At 32.9% G+C, this 15,076-nt stretch overlaps 1 protein-coding gene across 1 annotated transcript in view; it reads right to left on the reverse strand.

The window, feature by feature from the left end:
- Positions 1-15,076, reverse strand: part of LOC129217329 (WD repeat-containing protein 18-like) — a 47,705-nt gene that overhangs the window by 20,209 nt on the left and 12,420 nt on the right. Inside the window, exons 3-6 of the mRNA XM_054851611.1 lie at positions 11,697-11,807; positions 6,908-7,041; positions 3,182-3,314; positions 2,257-2,400 (exon numbers count right to left, since the gene is read on the reverse strand). Coding sequence (XP_054707586.1) covers positions 2,257-2,400; positions 3,182-3,314; positions 6,908-7,041; positions 11,697-11,807 — 522 coding nt within the window. The remainder of the gene's footprint in view (positions 1-2,256; positions 2,401-3,181; positions 3,315-6,907; positions 7,042-11,696; positions 11,808-15,076) is intronic.

Genomic DNA, 15,076 nt, shown 5'->3' on the forward strand with positions numbered 1-15,076 from the left:
TATTTCTTATATTTGGAAGTAAAGCAACTTCATAGTAAAGGTCAAGACTGAAATTTTGAAAGTGGCCAGTGGCACTAGACTCCAAAAACTCAGTGGCCACCAATGTCATTAAGTTTTGAAATACAAACTGGAGTGGGGGAGGCAGTTTTTACAACTTCCCTAAAAAAAATAATAGATGAATAGGATTTAAAAAGAGATATTCAATACTTTTTTTGCACATGGAAAATTTACGTTAAAATAGGTTTCTGATTTATTAAAAATAATAATAATAATAAAAAATTTAAAAAAAGTAAATGAATGAGAAGTCAGCAGGAACCTTTAATTTAGATGAAATTGTTTCAGTTTATAGCAAAGCCTACAAGGCAATAAGGATCAAATAGATAAAATTTCCCCTTCAAGAAAATTATTTTTAAAAAAAACATAACTTTTTGCCTTCTGTTATTTTTAATAGTTTGCATTGAGACAAACAACTAATTCTTTTTTCGGGAACTTAGGCTATTAATAGTCTTGTCTACTTCATGTTGCAAATGACAAAACATGGCAACAACGCAAAAAAGTCAAGACAATAGATTTTTGAGTTTGTTGCATTAAAAGTAATCATAAATAATTAATGAGCCTTAAAAAAACTAAAATTTAGACAAAATAGCGAGTTTTTAGCACATTAGAGTCTAAACCAATGAGGATAGATTAATATTCTGAAGAAAAAATTTTGCATTTTTCAAGAAAAACATTTAGAATTTTCCGAAAAAAATAAAAAGCTTATTTTGCATTATTTTCAATAGTTTGCATTGAAATAAACAACTAATTCCAATTTTGAAAACTTGGCCACTTAAGAGTCTTGTGTACTAAAATCTCACAAATGACCAAATATGGCGACTAAGTCAAAAATTCAGATATAAAATTTTGAATTTATAGCATGAAAAGCAATTATAAATAATTAATGTCCCTTAAAAAAGCTAAAATTTAGACAAAATAGCGAGTTTTTAGCACATTAGTCTAAACCAATGCGGATAAAATAATATTTTGAAGAAAAAATGTTACATTTTTCAAGAAAAAAATTTAGAATTTTCCGGGAAAAAAAACAGCCCATTTTGCATTATTTTCAATAGTTTGCATTGCAATAAACATCTAATTCTGATTTTGAAAACTTGGCCACTAAGAGTCTTGTGTACTAAAATCTCGCAAATGACCAAATATGGCGACTAAGTCAAAAATTCAGATATAAAATTTTGAATTTATAGCATGAAAATAATTTTAAAATAAAAAATCCTCATGAAACTACAATTTAATTGCGAATTTTTAGCACATTCGTGTCCAAAGCAATAAGGATAAAATGAAATTTTAAATGGTATAACTGTTTTCATATTTCTCAATAAAATTATTTAAAATTAAAAAAAAACATTTTGCAGCACATTTTGCTTATTTTCATTAGTTTGCAGTTAAAAGAAACACCCAATTCTGCTTTGTCTTTGAATACGAAGGCGCTTAAGCATCGTCTGCTAACTTCCATCTTGTGAATGACCAAACATGGCGGCTACGTTTTACACGTAGCTGAAATGCTCGATGAAAAAATGACGATCTCCAATCGGCGCTCCCCCTCAGTGTTTATCCTGACACTAAGCTTCCAAAGCATCAAATTGTCTTCTCTTTTGTTGAGTTTGCGCACAATTCCTGCGTTTGAGGATAGGGAAATTTCTTTTTCCTCAAAAATCGAAAAGTGTACAAGCAAAGTCAAAAAAACGGAGTTTTTTTGGAAAAAATCGGATTTTCGGAGTACGCAATAAAAATCGGAGAAACTCCGGGAAAAACGGAGCACTTGGCAGCTATGCAGCAATAATGTGGATATATCATATTTTAACATACATAAGTCATTCATGTTCAGTGTGTTAGGGAGAAAATTCTAAATGTTACAAAAAACACAAAAGAACACTGCACAAGAAAAAAATATTGAGGCAGAAAATTGAAAACTATCACCTCTATTACATTCTAACACAAATTATAATCAGCAACACACTTTAAAAGGTATGCAAAACTGACATTAACTAACATTACAAGGAATATCAAAGTATGAGTATTCAGATTCACATGAAAAATGATAACATTAAAAATTTTAAGGTAATATTCACAAATTAGTATTTTACAAGTTCCCAAAATACTCACTAATTCTTAGAGAAACTCTTACAAGTCTTTAATTACACACATAATCTGCTAAATTAAAGAATAAATAATATGAAATGCAATATTAATCATACATACACATTTATACAAATCAACCCGGTAAATGCTTCCTTTATCCGTGCCTAATATTAAGTAGTACTCAGCAGGATCCATTGCGACTGACGTTAACCGATTGTCCATGCAGATAGACAGTAAAAGTTTTCCTGTGTCCAATTCATAAATCTAAAGCATAAAAGTGATTATCAATCTTTTTGCAAAAAATATAATATTAACACAATCACAATCTTTTAAGCATTAATCCAATGTAAGTAATAGATGTATGTGACGTTTGCAATAAATTTTAAGCATATATTAGTAATTTCATACAAAAATTCAAAAAAGCAATGCACTTTTAGGAAACATCACAATTATTGATTAATAAATGAAGGGCTACGGGGAAGAACGATCAAAGTCCATTTTTCTAAAAAAACTCTGGTTAACCTATGGGAACACGTAGATAACTATACAGTATTCAAGAGAAATATTATTCAGGCAAGAATCATCATAGTGAGTGAGTTTTAGCAGGGAAGAATGAGGCTAACTTGGAAATGATTTGAGATTTCAAGCTCAAAAACGTGATGAGGAAAATTTCACAACCGTTAGTTCTATGTGCATACTTCAAATTGCAGTTCAAAATTTAACTTTTGATATGGTCTCTAGGTCCTCATAATTATACTTAAGGAAATAATCTCCATTGAAAAATAATATCAACACAAAAGTTTAAACATTTGAAACCAAAATTCAAGGAGATATTTAAGTTCAAAATTAGTAAGGACTATACAGAATGTGAGATGAGAACCTATTACTCATTTAAAAGAATGACATTATTGAAGGAAAATAAACAGAATTTTAAATCATATCATTCTCTCAGAGTTCTCTCTCACTCTTTTCAAGAAATCTTAATTTCAACTGAACAGCTTTTAAGAACTGTTATTAAATGAAAAGAAAAAGCATAAGAACTTACTCTGCATGTCATATCAAGTGATGTTGTAGCCACTCGGGAATATATACCTAATGAACCAACATGAATATCAGTAATGGCTTGAGTGTGATGTCTCCAAACAAAACGCGGATCATTATTTTCAGTAATTAAGGCTCTGTAAAAAGATTTGGAAAAAGTGCATGTAAGTTAAATTATTCAATACAAGAGTAGATGCAACTATATGCGAAAAAACAGAATTCTAAGGGAGAAAACATCAAAACTATGACTACTTTTGTTTTGCAATTATTAACAACAAATACTGATTATTTATCACATAGGAAAAGATAAATGAAAAGTAATGCTTTGTTTGAAGCTGGGCTGCGGAGTCGAAGGTCAAATGACTGACTTCAGCTATAACTCCAACAACTTTCGAACCTTGGATTCTGACCCTGCAAGCAGAGTTACAGACTTAGAATAAAAATGACCTAACTTTTGGAACTGTTAGGCTCCCGACTCCAACTATTTTACCCCAAAATCAATCAGACTCAGTAGCGGATCTAGAAATTTTTGTAAAGGGGGCCAAGTTTCAATGGCTAGCAAAATACCTTCTACGTAAAAAAAAAGACAGTTGTGGGGTGGTTATCCTCCATGGGGAATGGTGCACCCCTCATGTGCTACGGGGTCTCCCCAAAATGAGATAAAAATTCTTTCAAATTACACTCCATCCCTAAATTTTTCAATAGTGCAACCTACGCCATGGATCTTATCCCCCAAAATATTTATCAAAAGTTATATTTCTTTAGGCAAACAGGCTGGTCACATTATCATGAGCTTTGAATAAATGAGACAACAGGTATAAAATAGTTGAAAAAAGTACACACAACACACACAAGATATGTGGTCACAGAGAAGGAAGAATGGTCTGAAAAACATTCAACTCATTAGAGGTTATTGTACTTCTGAAAATGAGAAAAACTCTCAAAATAGCAATAGTCCAATAAACAAACACAGCCAGTCTTGTAAATTACAGAATCTTGTAAATAACAAAATATGTTACAGAACCAAGCAAAATAAAAAAAATGGTTAACATTGATTCCCCTGTTTTTTTTTTTATTTTCTTTTTTTATCTAAAGAATTGAAGTTTTAAAAAATAATTACAATAAAATTCTGATCAAAGGGGGGTCAGTTGACGCTTTGACCCTCCTCTGAATCCGTCCTTGATCAAACTCTGACTCTGCAGCCCTAATTAAAACACTTAAGATAAATTAATCTTGATTTGATTCACCATATTTTAATTTGATCTCTCAGATTTTTACGTTTCTAGATGCTAAATATGGTATAATTCAGTGGTTTCAACTTTTTCTAGGCCCCATAAATCGGGTAATATATTGGCAATGATCCCCAAAAACGTTAGTAAAATTCAAAAAATAAATTAACTAATGCATTGCTTTCTTCAAATTACAAAAATTAATAATAATATTAATCATTCAGATAATACAATACAATACAATACAAAAGTGACGACCAGCAACAGGCTCTGGGCCCAGCTAGACTGGTCCTAGTCAATTTACAATCCCCAGTGAAGATCAATGGCCCTCTTAAAACTGTCTACTCCATTACTCATTACCACCTCTTCCGGTAAGCTGTTCCAAGGTTCCACTACCCTGCTAAAATAATAATTTTTCCTAATATCCATGTTAGCCTGAGATTTAAATAGCTTAAAACAATGACCCCTTGTCCTGTTTTCAGTGCTAAACTTTAGCCCTGTAACATCTTTCGTCTTAATAAATTTAAACAGCTGAATCATGTCCCCTCGGTCTCTTCTTTGCTCAAGACTGTACATTTTTAGCCTTCTAAGCCTGGAATCATAATCTAAGTGGGAAAGTCCACTTATTAGCCTTGTAGCCCGCCTTTGAACCCTTTCCAATACATTAATGTCTTTCTTAAGATAAGGAGACCAAAACTGAACAGCATACTCCAAATGGGGTCTTACCAAACTTCTATATAAGGGCAGAAGAACTTCTTTAGATTTATTTGAAATAGATCTATTGATAAACCCAAGCATCTTATTAGCTTTGTTGCTAGCAATGCTGCACTGTTGGCTAAACTTTAAATCCTGACTTATTAGGACCCCCAGATCAGTAACTTTGTCTGCCTGACTAATGACTGAACCTTGCAAATAATAACTTGTACACTTATTTCCATGCCCTAAATGTAGCACTTGACATTTCCCAACATTAACAGCCATACTCCATTTATCAGCCCACTCCGTAATATGATCTAGATCCTCTTGCAGCTGATTTGCTTGTTCTTCATTTTCTACAGTCCCCATAACTTTGACATCATCAGCAAAACAATTCATGTTCCCAGAAATATTTTTGTGAATATCGTTCATAAAGACAATGAACAAAACAGGCCCTAACACTGATCCTTGAGGAACCCCGCTTAAGACCTCACTCCAATTAGAATAATTTCCCCTTACAACTACTCTTTGTTTCCTTCCGGTCAGCCAATTTTTTACCCAAATGAAAGTTTTCCCTCCTATTCCTAAATCAGCTAATTTGCTAAGTAGAGCAACATGCGGTACCTTATCGAAAGCTTTTTGAAATCAATGTAAACAACATCTACAGGTTTCTTATTGTCCAAAGCCATAAGCTTGGACAATAGCTTATAGTAAAAATAAAGAAACCACATGTTTTTTAACAATTTGTTATAAAATCAAATACCGTGGATTGCTCATTTACACGGATTTGATTATACACAATTTCAGATTTGACGTCTTGATTTTGTTTTATGCGGATAAGTTTTGATTTTACATAAAAGCGGCATTGCAAACAGAACATTATAACATGTGCTGAAATAACAATTTAATTACATAAATATGATAAAAATGTTTAAATTCTGATTTGACCGTTTTTATAGCTTGATTTTAAATACAATGACATTAATGACAAATAGAAAGTACAAATCAGGTTTTTGAGATTCATTTGACAAACTTTTAAAAGACACAAAAACCAGTTTTTGACACCAGAAATCAAAACCTGGTCAAGCATATCAAATTCTCCTAGAAATACCTTTATTAGCTCTTGGAATCTGACTAAAATTGAATTCTCCAAGATAATAAATCAAATTCAATCAAGAACTTAAATCAAACTCACCTTACTAACCCATCCCCCCCCCCACTCCCTCTTTCTCTCTGCAAACAAACAAAGAGATCATCATCCTGGAAAGTTTTTAACTCAATCTAAAGAGATTTAATAATTAAGAAGTTTTTCTGTTTACCCTGCATTTTTTTATTTTTTAATGTGAAAACTAAAAAATAGTCATAAAAAATCATTAAGAGAGCATACAATAATGCTGATCCAGTTAGTTAAAGAAAATAATCCCACACTACAAGTGTTAAAATACTTTTATCATATACTAACTTGTAATTCTGTTAGTTGAGGAGAATTATCTTATATAGTTGCAGGCAAATGAGAAAACTGCGTTCAAATTCAATTTAAAATGGATCAACTTGAACCACAAGTCAATTCTACCTTGCAGTTTTATTATCCATTAAAAGCTATAAGAAATCTTTAAAATATTAAGTGTATAAAAATGTATTTTCGTCTTAAATAGTAGATCGTCGCCTCATAGCAACAGTAAGACATCTAATCCCAGAAATAACACTAAGATATCATACCATACTGTTGCTCTTAGGCGACAATATGGTAGACTTATAAGTAAAAATGAAAAGAAAAACTTTTGAAAAGGAAAAAAAAATCTTACTGAGCAAGCATCCACACCATAACAAGAGCATCCATTCCACCAGATAAAATATGAGAACCATCACTACTGAATTTCAGAGATGTAATGTTTTGAAAATGGCGTGATAGAACTGTGATTAAAGTCCCATTTTTAATCTAATAAAGATGCAAAAAACATTAAAAACAAAACAAGAGAAACACATGAATTTATTACTTGAATATAATATTCAGAGAAGATAAATACTTTGCATTTTAGAGAATTTTAAAACTCTAAACGGTGCCATATGAGGATGAAATTTAGAGCTTTTTACCATATTCAATACATGACCAATGGTAACAAAATATCTCACCAAGATTTTAATCAAAAAACTTCAGCACTTTTATGAACAATAAGAATGAAGCTTGATGAAATTTTACCTGGATCTTCGCAGCATTGGTGGTTAGATACATTCTGATACATAACATAATCAAAATTGATGCACGGTATGAAACCCTAATTTTGGACTCTGGAAATCCAGAACTTTTTCCCTTAATAATTAAAAAATAAATAAAATAAAATTTAAAAAAAATTCTCTTTTTTTTCAGTTTTAAAAGTTTAAAATTGAAATTTGGTATTTATTTATTCAAAACACAGAACGTTTAGCTCAATATTTTTTTAAAAAGTTTTTTCAATGTCACATGTCATTCATGCATAAATAAGTGTTTTGCTTCTTCTGGCATCCATTTTCAGTTAATGATAATTCCTATTTTCTCCTCCTAAGTATGTAATACAAAGCCTATTATACAAAAGTACACAATTATTTATAGTAAAAATAAGATTTGTTTATTGTACCAATCAGCAAATTGCATAATAAAAAAAAGCAACAGCCGTAGACCATATGCCACTGAAATTTATCTCCGACTTTTGCTTTAGCATAATGAAGTATACTTTCATTTAATGCAAATTGATCAAAAGATAAAAGAAATTAGCATGAACATTCGCGAAACCAGGAAAAACATGAAAGGGCAGGAAACTTATGACAGGAGAGTTTTCACCATTATTTGATTCAGAATCCAAAATCTGGAAAGGTCACGGTCTTGAGCATTACGGATTTGGGATCCCATACTGTATATCATATTTATAAGCTGATTTACATTATGATACATATATAACCAAGGAAACCAGTGATAATATTTAATTTCTAAAATTACATTGATGCCTTAGCAGACAAGAATCACACTGAACTAATACAGCGGAATGTCATTTAAGCGAAAACTATTGAACAGTCGAACCTTGTTAACGTGAAATTCATGAGACACAAGACCAAGATTATAATTTCATTTTAACTGAATGTCATCTTATCTGATAAAGTATTAACTGTTAACACACAGGACCAAACAAGTTTTCAAAATAAGCATTTTTATTTCAAGCGATTTTGCATTAATGTTGTTTAACTGCAATAAAAATTCTGTTAAAACAAAAACTCCAGAGATACTCAAATAACATTAATATAAGATTATTGTAATTTTAATGTGAGAAAATTTCGCTACAATGAACAAGTTCCTTTCAAATTGGTTAAAACGGTATTCCACAGCAGTGCATCTGTTCCGTCTTTATCTCAGTGCAAATTTTGTAACATAAACATAACATTTATTCATCATCATAGCTGGTTTGACAGCCCATTGTGGGCCTTGGCCTTTTTTAAAGGATTCAGCTATGCCGTTTTTCTCTTGGCCATGGATCTCTAGTTTTAGATCTTACTAACACTAAAATTGCCCAAAATAGTCCAAACAGTTGACCCATCACTTTTTCAGTCCACCCCTTGGTCATTATTTAAAAGACTGCATTGAAATTTTTCAACACAGCTCTATCACTTTCTATTCTCATGAGATGGCAGGCTCGTCTCATTCCGTTCAGTGTAATGAATTTTAAATGTCAACGTCTCTAAAGAGTTAGTAAAGTTTAAAGTTAATTCTTCTTTGCAAATTCCCAGTTAGTGATACTAGCAAAAATCGTTCATAGTACTTTCCCTTTAAAGACTGCCAACATTTTCTCTTCTGTAGTTGCTAGAGATTGCGATACCGGACGAAATATGCAATACCGGTACTTGATATTTTAAAAACGTGATACCGTTATTTTTAATTTCTCAATAAATGATTTTAAAATATTGTTTCCTTACCATTCTTCCTAATTTCGGGCAAAAAAAAGCAGTATTTAAGAAGTCTTATTTTGAACAAATATAAAATGAAGGAACAATTATTATAATAGGAAATCAATGATAGTAAGAAACATTATACATACACTGAGTCGTCACTAAACCTGGAATTTGTTTTAGTGTACCGATTTTCTGCAGTTGAAAATACTTTTTCTTAATTTCTGCTGGTTGGTGGTACTGTTAATAATGGGCGTGTTTCTTTTCTAGAATTTGCAGTATTTTTTATTTTAATATTTTTTATTAATACACCCAGTTGTAATTTGTCTTCGAGAGACAATTCTTTTTGGATATTAACATCATCTTCAACAATTTTCTCTTGATCAGGACAGGCTTGTGTTTTATTAATCCTTGGGTTTAAAATCTATGATGAACTTAACTGAACGTGATCTTTTTTATTAGTTTCTCTTTTTTGTTTTCGTATTTTTCAAAATTCTTTACAATCATGTAAATATCTGAATATATGTTTCAGTTGATTATGACTTTCTTCTATGTAAATTTTTAACATAATTGCTAAGCGTTCTCTTGCCAAGTTTTCAGCTAAATAGCGAGCCAAGACAGCTCACTATTACCGGTGACGACAAATTACCCTTCGTTATGCTACCAGGAAAAGGTTTTTCTTAAACTTCAGCACAGATGAGTCAAGTATTAAAAAACACATGTCATAAAATATTGTTGCAACTGATGGTTGTAATACAATATTCATAGCGCAAATACATTTGTAATTGAAATTAACTTTTACAAAAGGGGCAAATGAGCAACCAAGAATAGTTAAAAAATTTAAGCATGATGTACATAAACGTACGAAAAACTTTCATCGATTGATAATCTATTAATTCGTCTTTTGAGGCCAAAATTTTACACAATAAATTGATTTTGGTACTGTCTCATTGAGAAAGGTATCTATAAAATAATAGATATCTAATAAGTAAAATTGACATCTCTTTATTAAAAGATAGTCATTTTTAGCCAATACCGAAAATACTGGTATTTTACCTCATCAAATACCAGCATTACAAAATTGCAAAATAGCTTGAAATACCGATATTGCAATTACTTGTAGTTGTTAATGACCATGTTTTAGAAGCAGGGGTGCCCATCTAGGACGGGGAGGGGGAGTCAAGGCACAGATTGTGCCGATTGAAATTTTTAGGGAAAGGTGTTTTGAGGGGTAATTTTCTTTTTATTTAAGGAGGGGAGCTTTGTAATATTTATTGAGGTACACCCTTGCTCTTGGGGGGTGGGCACTCCTGCTATGGGACACATATGCTAATACTGGTCTGATGAGAGTTTTATACAGTAAAATTTTAGTTCTTTTAATCTCGAGGCATTTTAATTAGTTTCTAAGGCTAAATAAGCAGTGATTGGCAGTAAAATTTCTTTTTCAGATTTCAGGGCTGATTTCACTTTGGTATATTATCTCAGACCCCAGGTAAGTAAACTTTTAACACTTTTGAATCTATGTTGCTTGATGTTGAAGAAATCGTCAGGTTAGTCTCTCCTTTCCAGAAACATGTATTTGGTTTTTCCCTTCATGTTTTGCTAGCCCTGCATTTCTAGCAGCCTTTTCAAATTGAAGGACATTCATCTTTCCTTTAATGCACATTCAGATCTTGCGATGATGTCAATGTCATCTGCATAGGCTATAATTTGCACTAATTTGTTAAATATTGTTCCTTTTGTGTTTATGCCAGCTTCCCTGGTACCTTTCCTCAGAGTCACTAAATACATGGTATGCAAGAGCACCCCTTTGCCCAACATCATAAACGATTTCAAAAGGAAGGGAGAGTTCTCCATGTATATGTTCCCTTGAAAAACTATTTGTAAAGGTGAGCTTCAGCAGAATGATTAACACTTTTGGTGCAGCAATACTGATCGGTTGATACTGTCATATGCAACACAAAAATCTATAAAGAAGAAATTGTGAGTTTTCACTCCAAATTCTCCACACTTTTCCAAAATTTGTCTTGGAGTGAAAACTTGATCAGCCATGATTCTTCTCTTCCTAAACCCACATTGGTAATCTCCAATTTGAATAACATTAATTAATTCAGTAAAAAAAAGTTTACGATTAAATTTCCATAACTATGCCATAGAAAAATTAAGATGACATAAACCCAGGTCCACCGAGGGCACCTAATGCATGATTTAATACAACTCAGGACAACAATTAATATGCCAAAATAATTGAAAGAGCTATTTGGGACGGGGGGGGGGGGGGTATACACTTTGCATTTTGTAATACAGTAAAACCTGTCTACAACAATACTGTTGGGACCCAAAAAAAATATCGTTATAGACAGGTTATCATATAGGCAGTACTGTTATACACAGGTTTCACTGTATTTCAGTTTAGGAAGAATGAATGTGAGTTGAAAAAATAAAACTGACTTGCATGACTTTTGCAGCCTAATTTTTTGTTACAAGAAGTACACCTCCTAGCTTTTTACATCACTCTGAGAGATAAGGATACTTTTCTTTTTATTTGAAAATTTATCAGACTTTTCTCCCACCAAACAATAGCATAGTTGCTTTAAGCGAAAAACAAATGCATAATCTCAATTCTTACAAGGCTTCTGAGAATGTGTACTGTAAAAAAAAAGATTTAGCAATATTTACCGCCCATAAATATATGTTCTTCTGAATAGCAGCAGCACAGTAGTGTCCACAATTCGAAACTGTTAAACTAGAAACAATTCCTGGCACAAATAATTTTTCTTCCTGATTGATCTAAAAAGTAAATAAATGTTAATATTGTTAAGAGTCCAGCCACTTCAAGAAATTCTTTAATGAGGGTACAGTTCTTGAGAAAACACAAGAGATTATTTACAACTATATACAAGAAATACTCTTAGCTACTGCTAAATTAACCATAGCAATTAGGAAAATATCAATTAACACCATAAACTCAACAGTCCTCGACGTATTCACATCAAAATACGCAAAAACACAGCGCAAAGGCTAATACACTTTCAGCTGAACGATGAAAACGAGACTAAACAGTTAGAAAACAAACTGACTCCCCCATTCACAAGACGTCAAGTGTTTTATACCGAGCAAAGAAACATCTAGAAAATCCTACAAAGTTCTACAAATTTCTCATATTTTCTTTTTATTCCATTCACAGATCTTATCCTTCAGAAATGGGGGACCATTTACTTCATTCGAATGTAAGGAGGTTGTATATTTATTACAAGAAACTATTTACAGGTTAAGTTACTACAATAATTTTAGATGAAGAATGGAATAAACACCAAATTTACACAGATTACAACAAATTAATCAAAAAAAATAATTACTATTTACAGAGTTTAACATTGCCCCCTTCCTAAGGAAGGTACCTCCCGGGCAGTACAATCCCCAGAAAGGATGCCAAACTTATATCACAAGTTCACAAATACACACATTAAATAATAACCAATAAGACACAGAAAACACAATAACAAAAAATGTTAATAAACATTAAAAGCAAAAATTATCTACAACTTTTATGTTATCAACCATGGTTGTTTACTTAATACTCATGAACTATGGCCATAGTATTGGGCTAGCCGATCATAATGCACAACCCTAGGTTTTGCATTAGGTGATTTTTGGATCCTCACTACAATGTCATTCAGTCGGTTAAGGTCTTTGTACGGTCCATCCCAATGCGACTACAATTTGGGTGAAAGACCTTTCTGTCGGATGGAACTCCATAACCAAACCTTGTCATCTTCGTGGAATTCATGTCCAGTGGACCTTGTGTCGTATTGGGTCTTCATCTTCTCTGCCGCAATGTTGATTCACTCCCGTGCGATATAAGTTCACGTTAAACTTGTCATACAATTAGTTATCACTAGAATGAAGAACAGTAAAACCTGTCTACAACGATACTGTTGGAACCTAAAAAAATATTGTTATAGACAGGTTATCCTTATAGACAGTTTGATTATTTATGCTGAAATTTTGCTGGAACCAAGGGAAATATCGTTGTATACAGGTTTATTGTTATAGACAGTATATTGTTACACACAGGTTTCACTGTATTTTTAGTCTACTGAACCTAACCCCTATTTTAACACTGATATTAAGTCCTAATTTATGCGGTTTCGATTTACACGGCATTTCCGAGGAACATAACCCTGCGTAAAAAGAGGGTCTACTGTATAGGATAGCACTGATGCATGAAAAAGCAAAAGAAGGATGATAATTCTACAAAACAAACACAGAAAGCCAAAACTCTGGCAATAGCCTGCAAAATCTCATCTTTGAAAAAGACTTTACCCAGATTGTGGGCTTTTTTTAGAGAGGGGACCATCCAAAAAAAAACCACGGATGGGATTTTTCGAGCTATGCCTAGTTTTGCAAACTCTAATATTCATAATAATTTCATAAACATAATCTTTTTTCCCCCTTAGTTTTTAGTACAGTTCAATTAGACATAAACCTCAACATCCAAAGTAAAAGTTTTCCTTCTTCATTGTGTTTTCTGAGGTTTCCCAGCTACTTTCAGACAGATTTGCGAGCAATGCATAAATTACGTAATTGCTCATTATAGGCCAGCAACTTGTTTTTGATGAATACTAGCAAGGAACTACAAAAGATGAAGAACAATTACGTAGATCACATTCTACCACTAACATTGAAGTCAAAGTTGAAGACTCAATCGATGTAACTATCAACCAAAGTGAATTTCTAGCTAACACTAAGAACAAAATGGGCCATATTTCTCTCCTGACAATGTACTTGCAAAGAGGTGGTTGCACAGTTCATCAAGCATCGGGTGATGCTGTCTTATAAATAGTTTTAACAGCGATTGATAAAGCTAAGAATGGAGTTGAAGCTTGTGTGATCGGTGATGACATGGACTCACTATTCTTGTTGAATGTTCACACACCATCAGAAAACAAATTGAAAATGGTGGTACCAAAGAAAGGCAATCAGCAGGAGAAGGTATGCACTGTTTCGACATTCAGCGAAGCATTGGAGATGTGAAGGGTGTACTCTTTGCAATATACGCCTTCACAGGATGTGACAATGTACCATCTTTCTACAAGAAGGGAAACATTTCACCGTATAGGAAAGTGTAAGCCAACAACGCTCTTCGTACGAAGCTTCTAAGTCTTTAATGATTCCAAAGCTGACCCCAGTGCAGTGGCTGACGCAGGGAAGTATTTCTTTCTTGCGATGTTTAGAGCAAATAATACTGAAGATCTAGATAACTTTTGCTACAGTGTTACTTGCAGGCTATTGCAAAGCAGCCCATACATTCATTGTTCAAGTTGGCTTAACCCCACTTCAGTAGCAACCAGGTAGCATTCATATAGACCCTATAGAACCTATTGTTGGATAGGATTTTAGATGTTATAGAGCTAATAGCCTACAGCTAAGCTGAAAATTAGGCAACTCATTTCCAACTGAAAATTTGAGGGAGTGGTCTGCCCGAAGAAAATAAAACATGAATCATTCTTTACACTGAAAAACATTTATTTAACATATATTATAAAATGGTTACATTACTATAGTTTGGTCCTCCGAAGAAAATTAAATTATGTTAAATCAAAAAGATCTTACAATAAGTCCATGCAGGTGTCAAAAAGTCCTGTCGATGTTCCATAGTGAATCCCCACAGGTAGAAGGACGGCATCGCAATCTCCCCAGAATTGCACGCTGGTCAGTTCACACCTTAGGAGCCAAGTTCACCATATCAGGGAAAAATATCAAAGATGGACACGATCCTTTTTCTTTGGAGACCAAACGACCCACTTAAATTGGACTATAACTTTTCACTTTTATGGACGTCATGGCAGCACGCACTTCCAAAACTGAAGACATCAACAGCGAATCATTCAGAAAAAATCAGACCTCACCTGAGAGGCCAGTAGCAAAAACTTATGATGACATGGACGAACACATTTACAAACACAAACAACACAAAACGAGGAGACAAGTGAGAGAAAAAGTAGCGATCGAGCTACGGCCGGTCCGAGTATTTATAGCCAGATCCGACCTTGCTC

This window comes from Uloborus diversus, chromosome 2, assembly GCF_026930045.1.
Source record: "Uloborus diversus isolate 005 chromosome 2, Udiv.v.3.1, whole genome shotgun sequence".
NCBI classification, from domain to species: Eukaryota; Metazoa; Arthropoda; class Arachnida; order Araneae; family Uloboridae; genus Uloborus; species Uloborus diversus.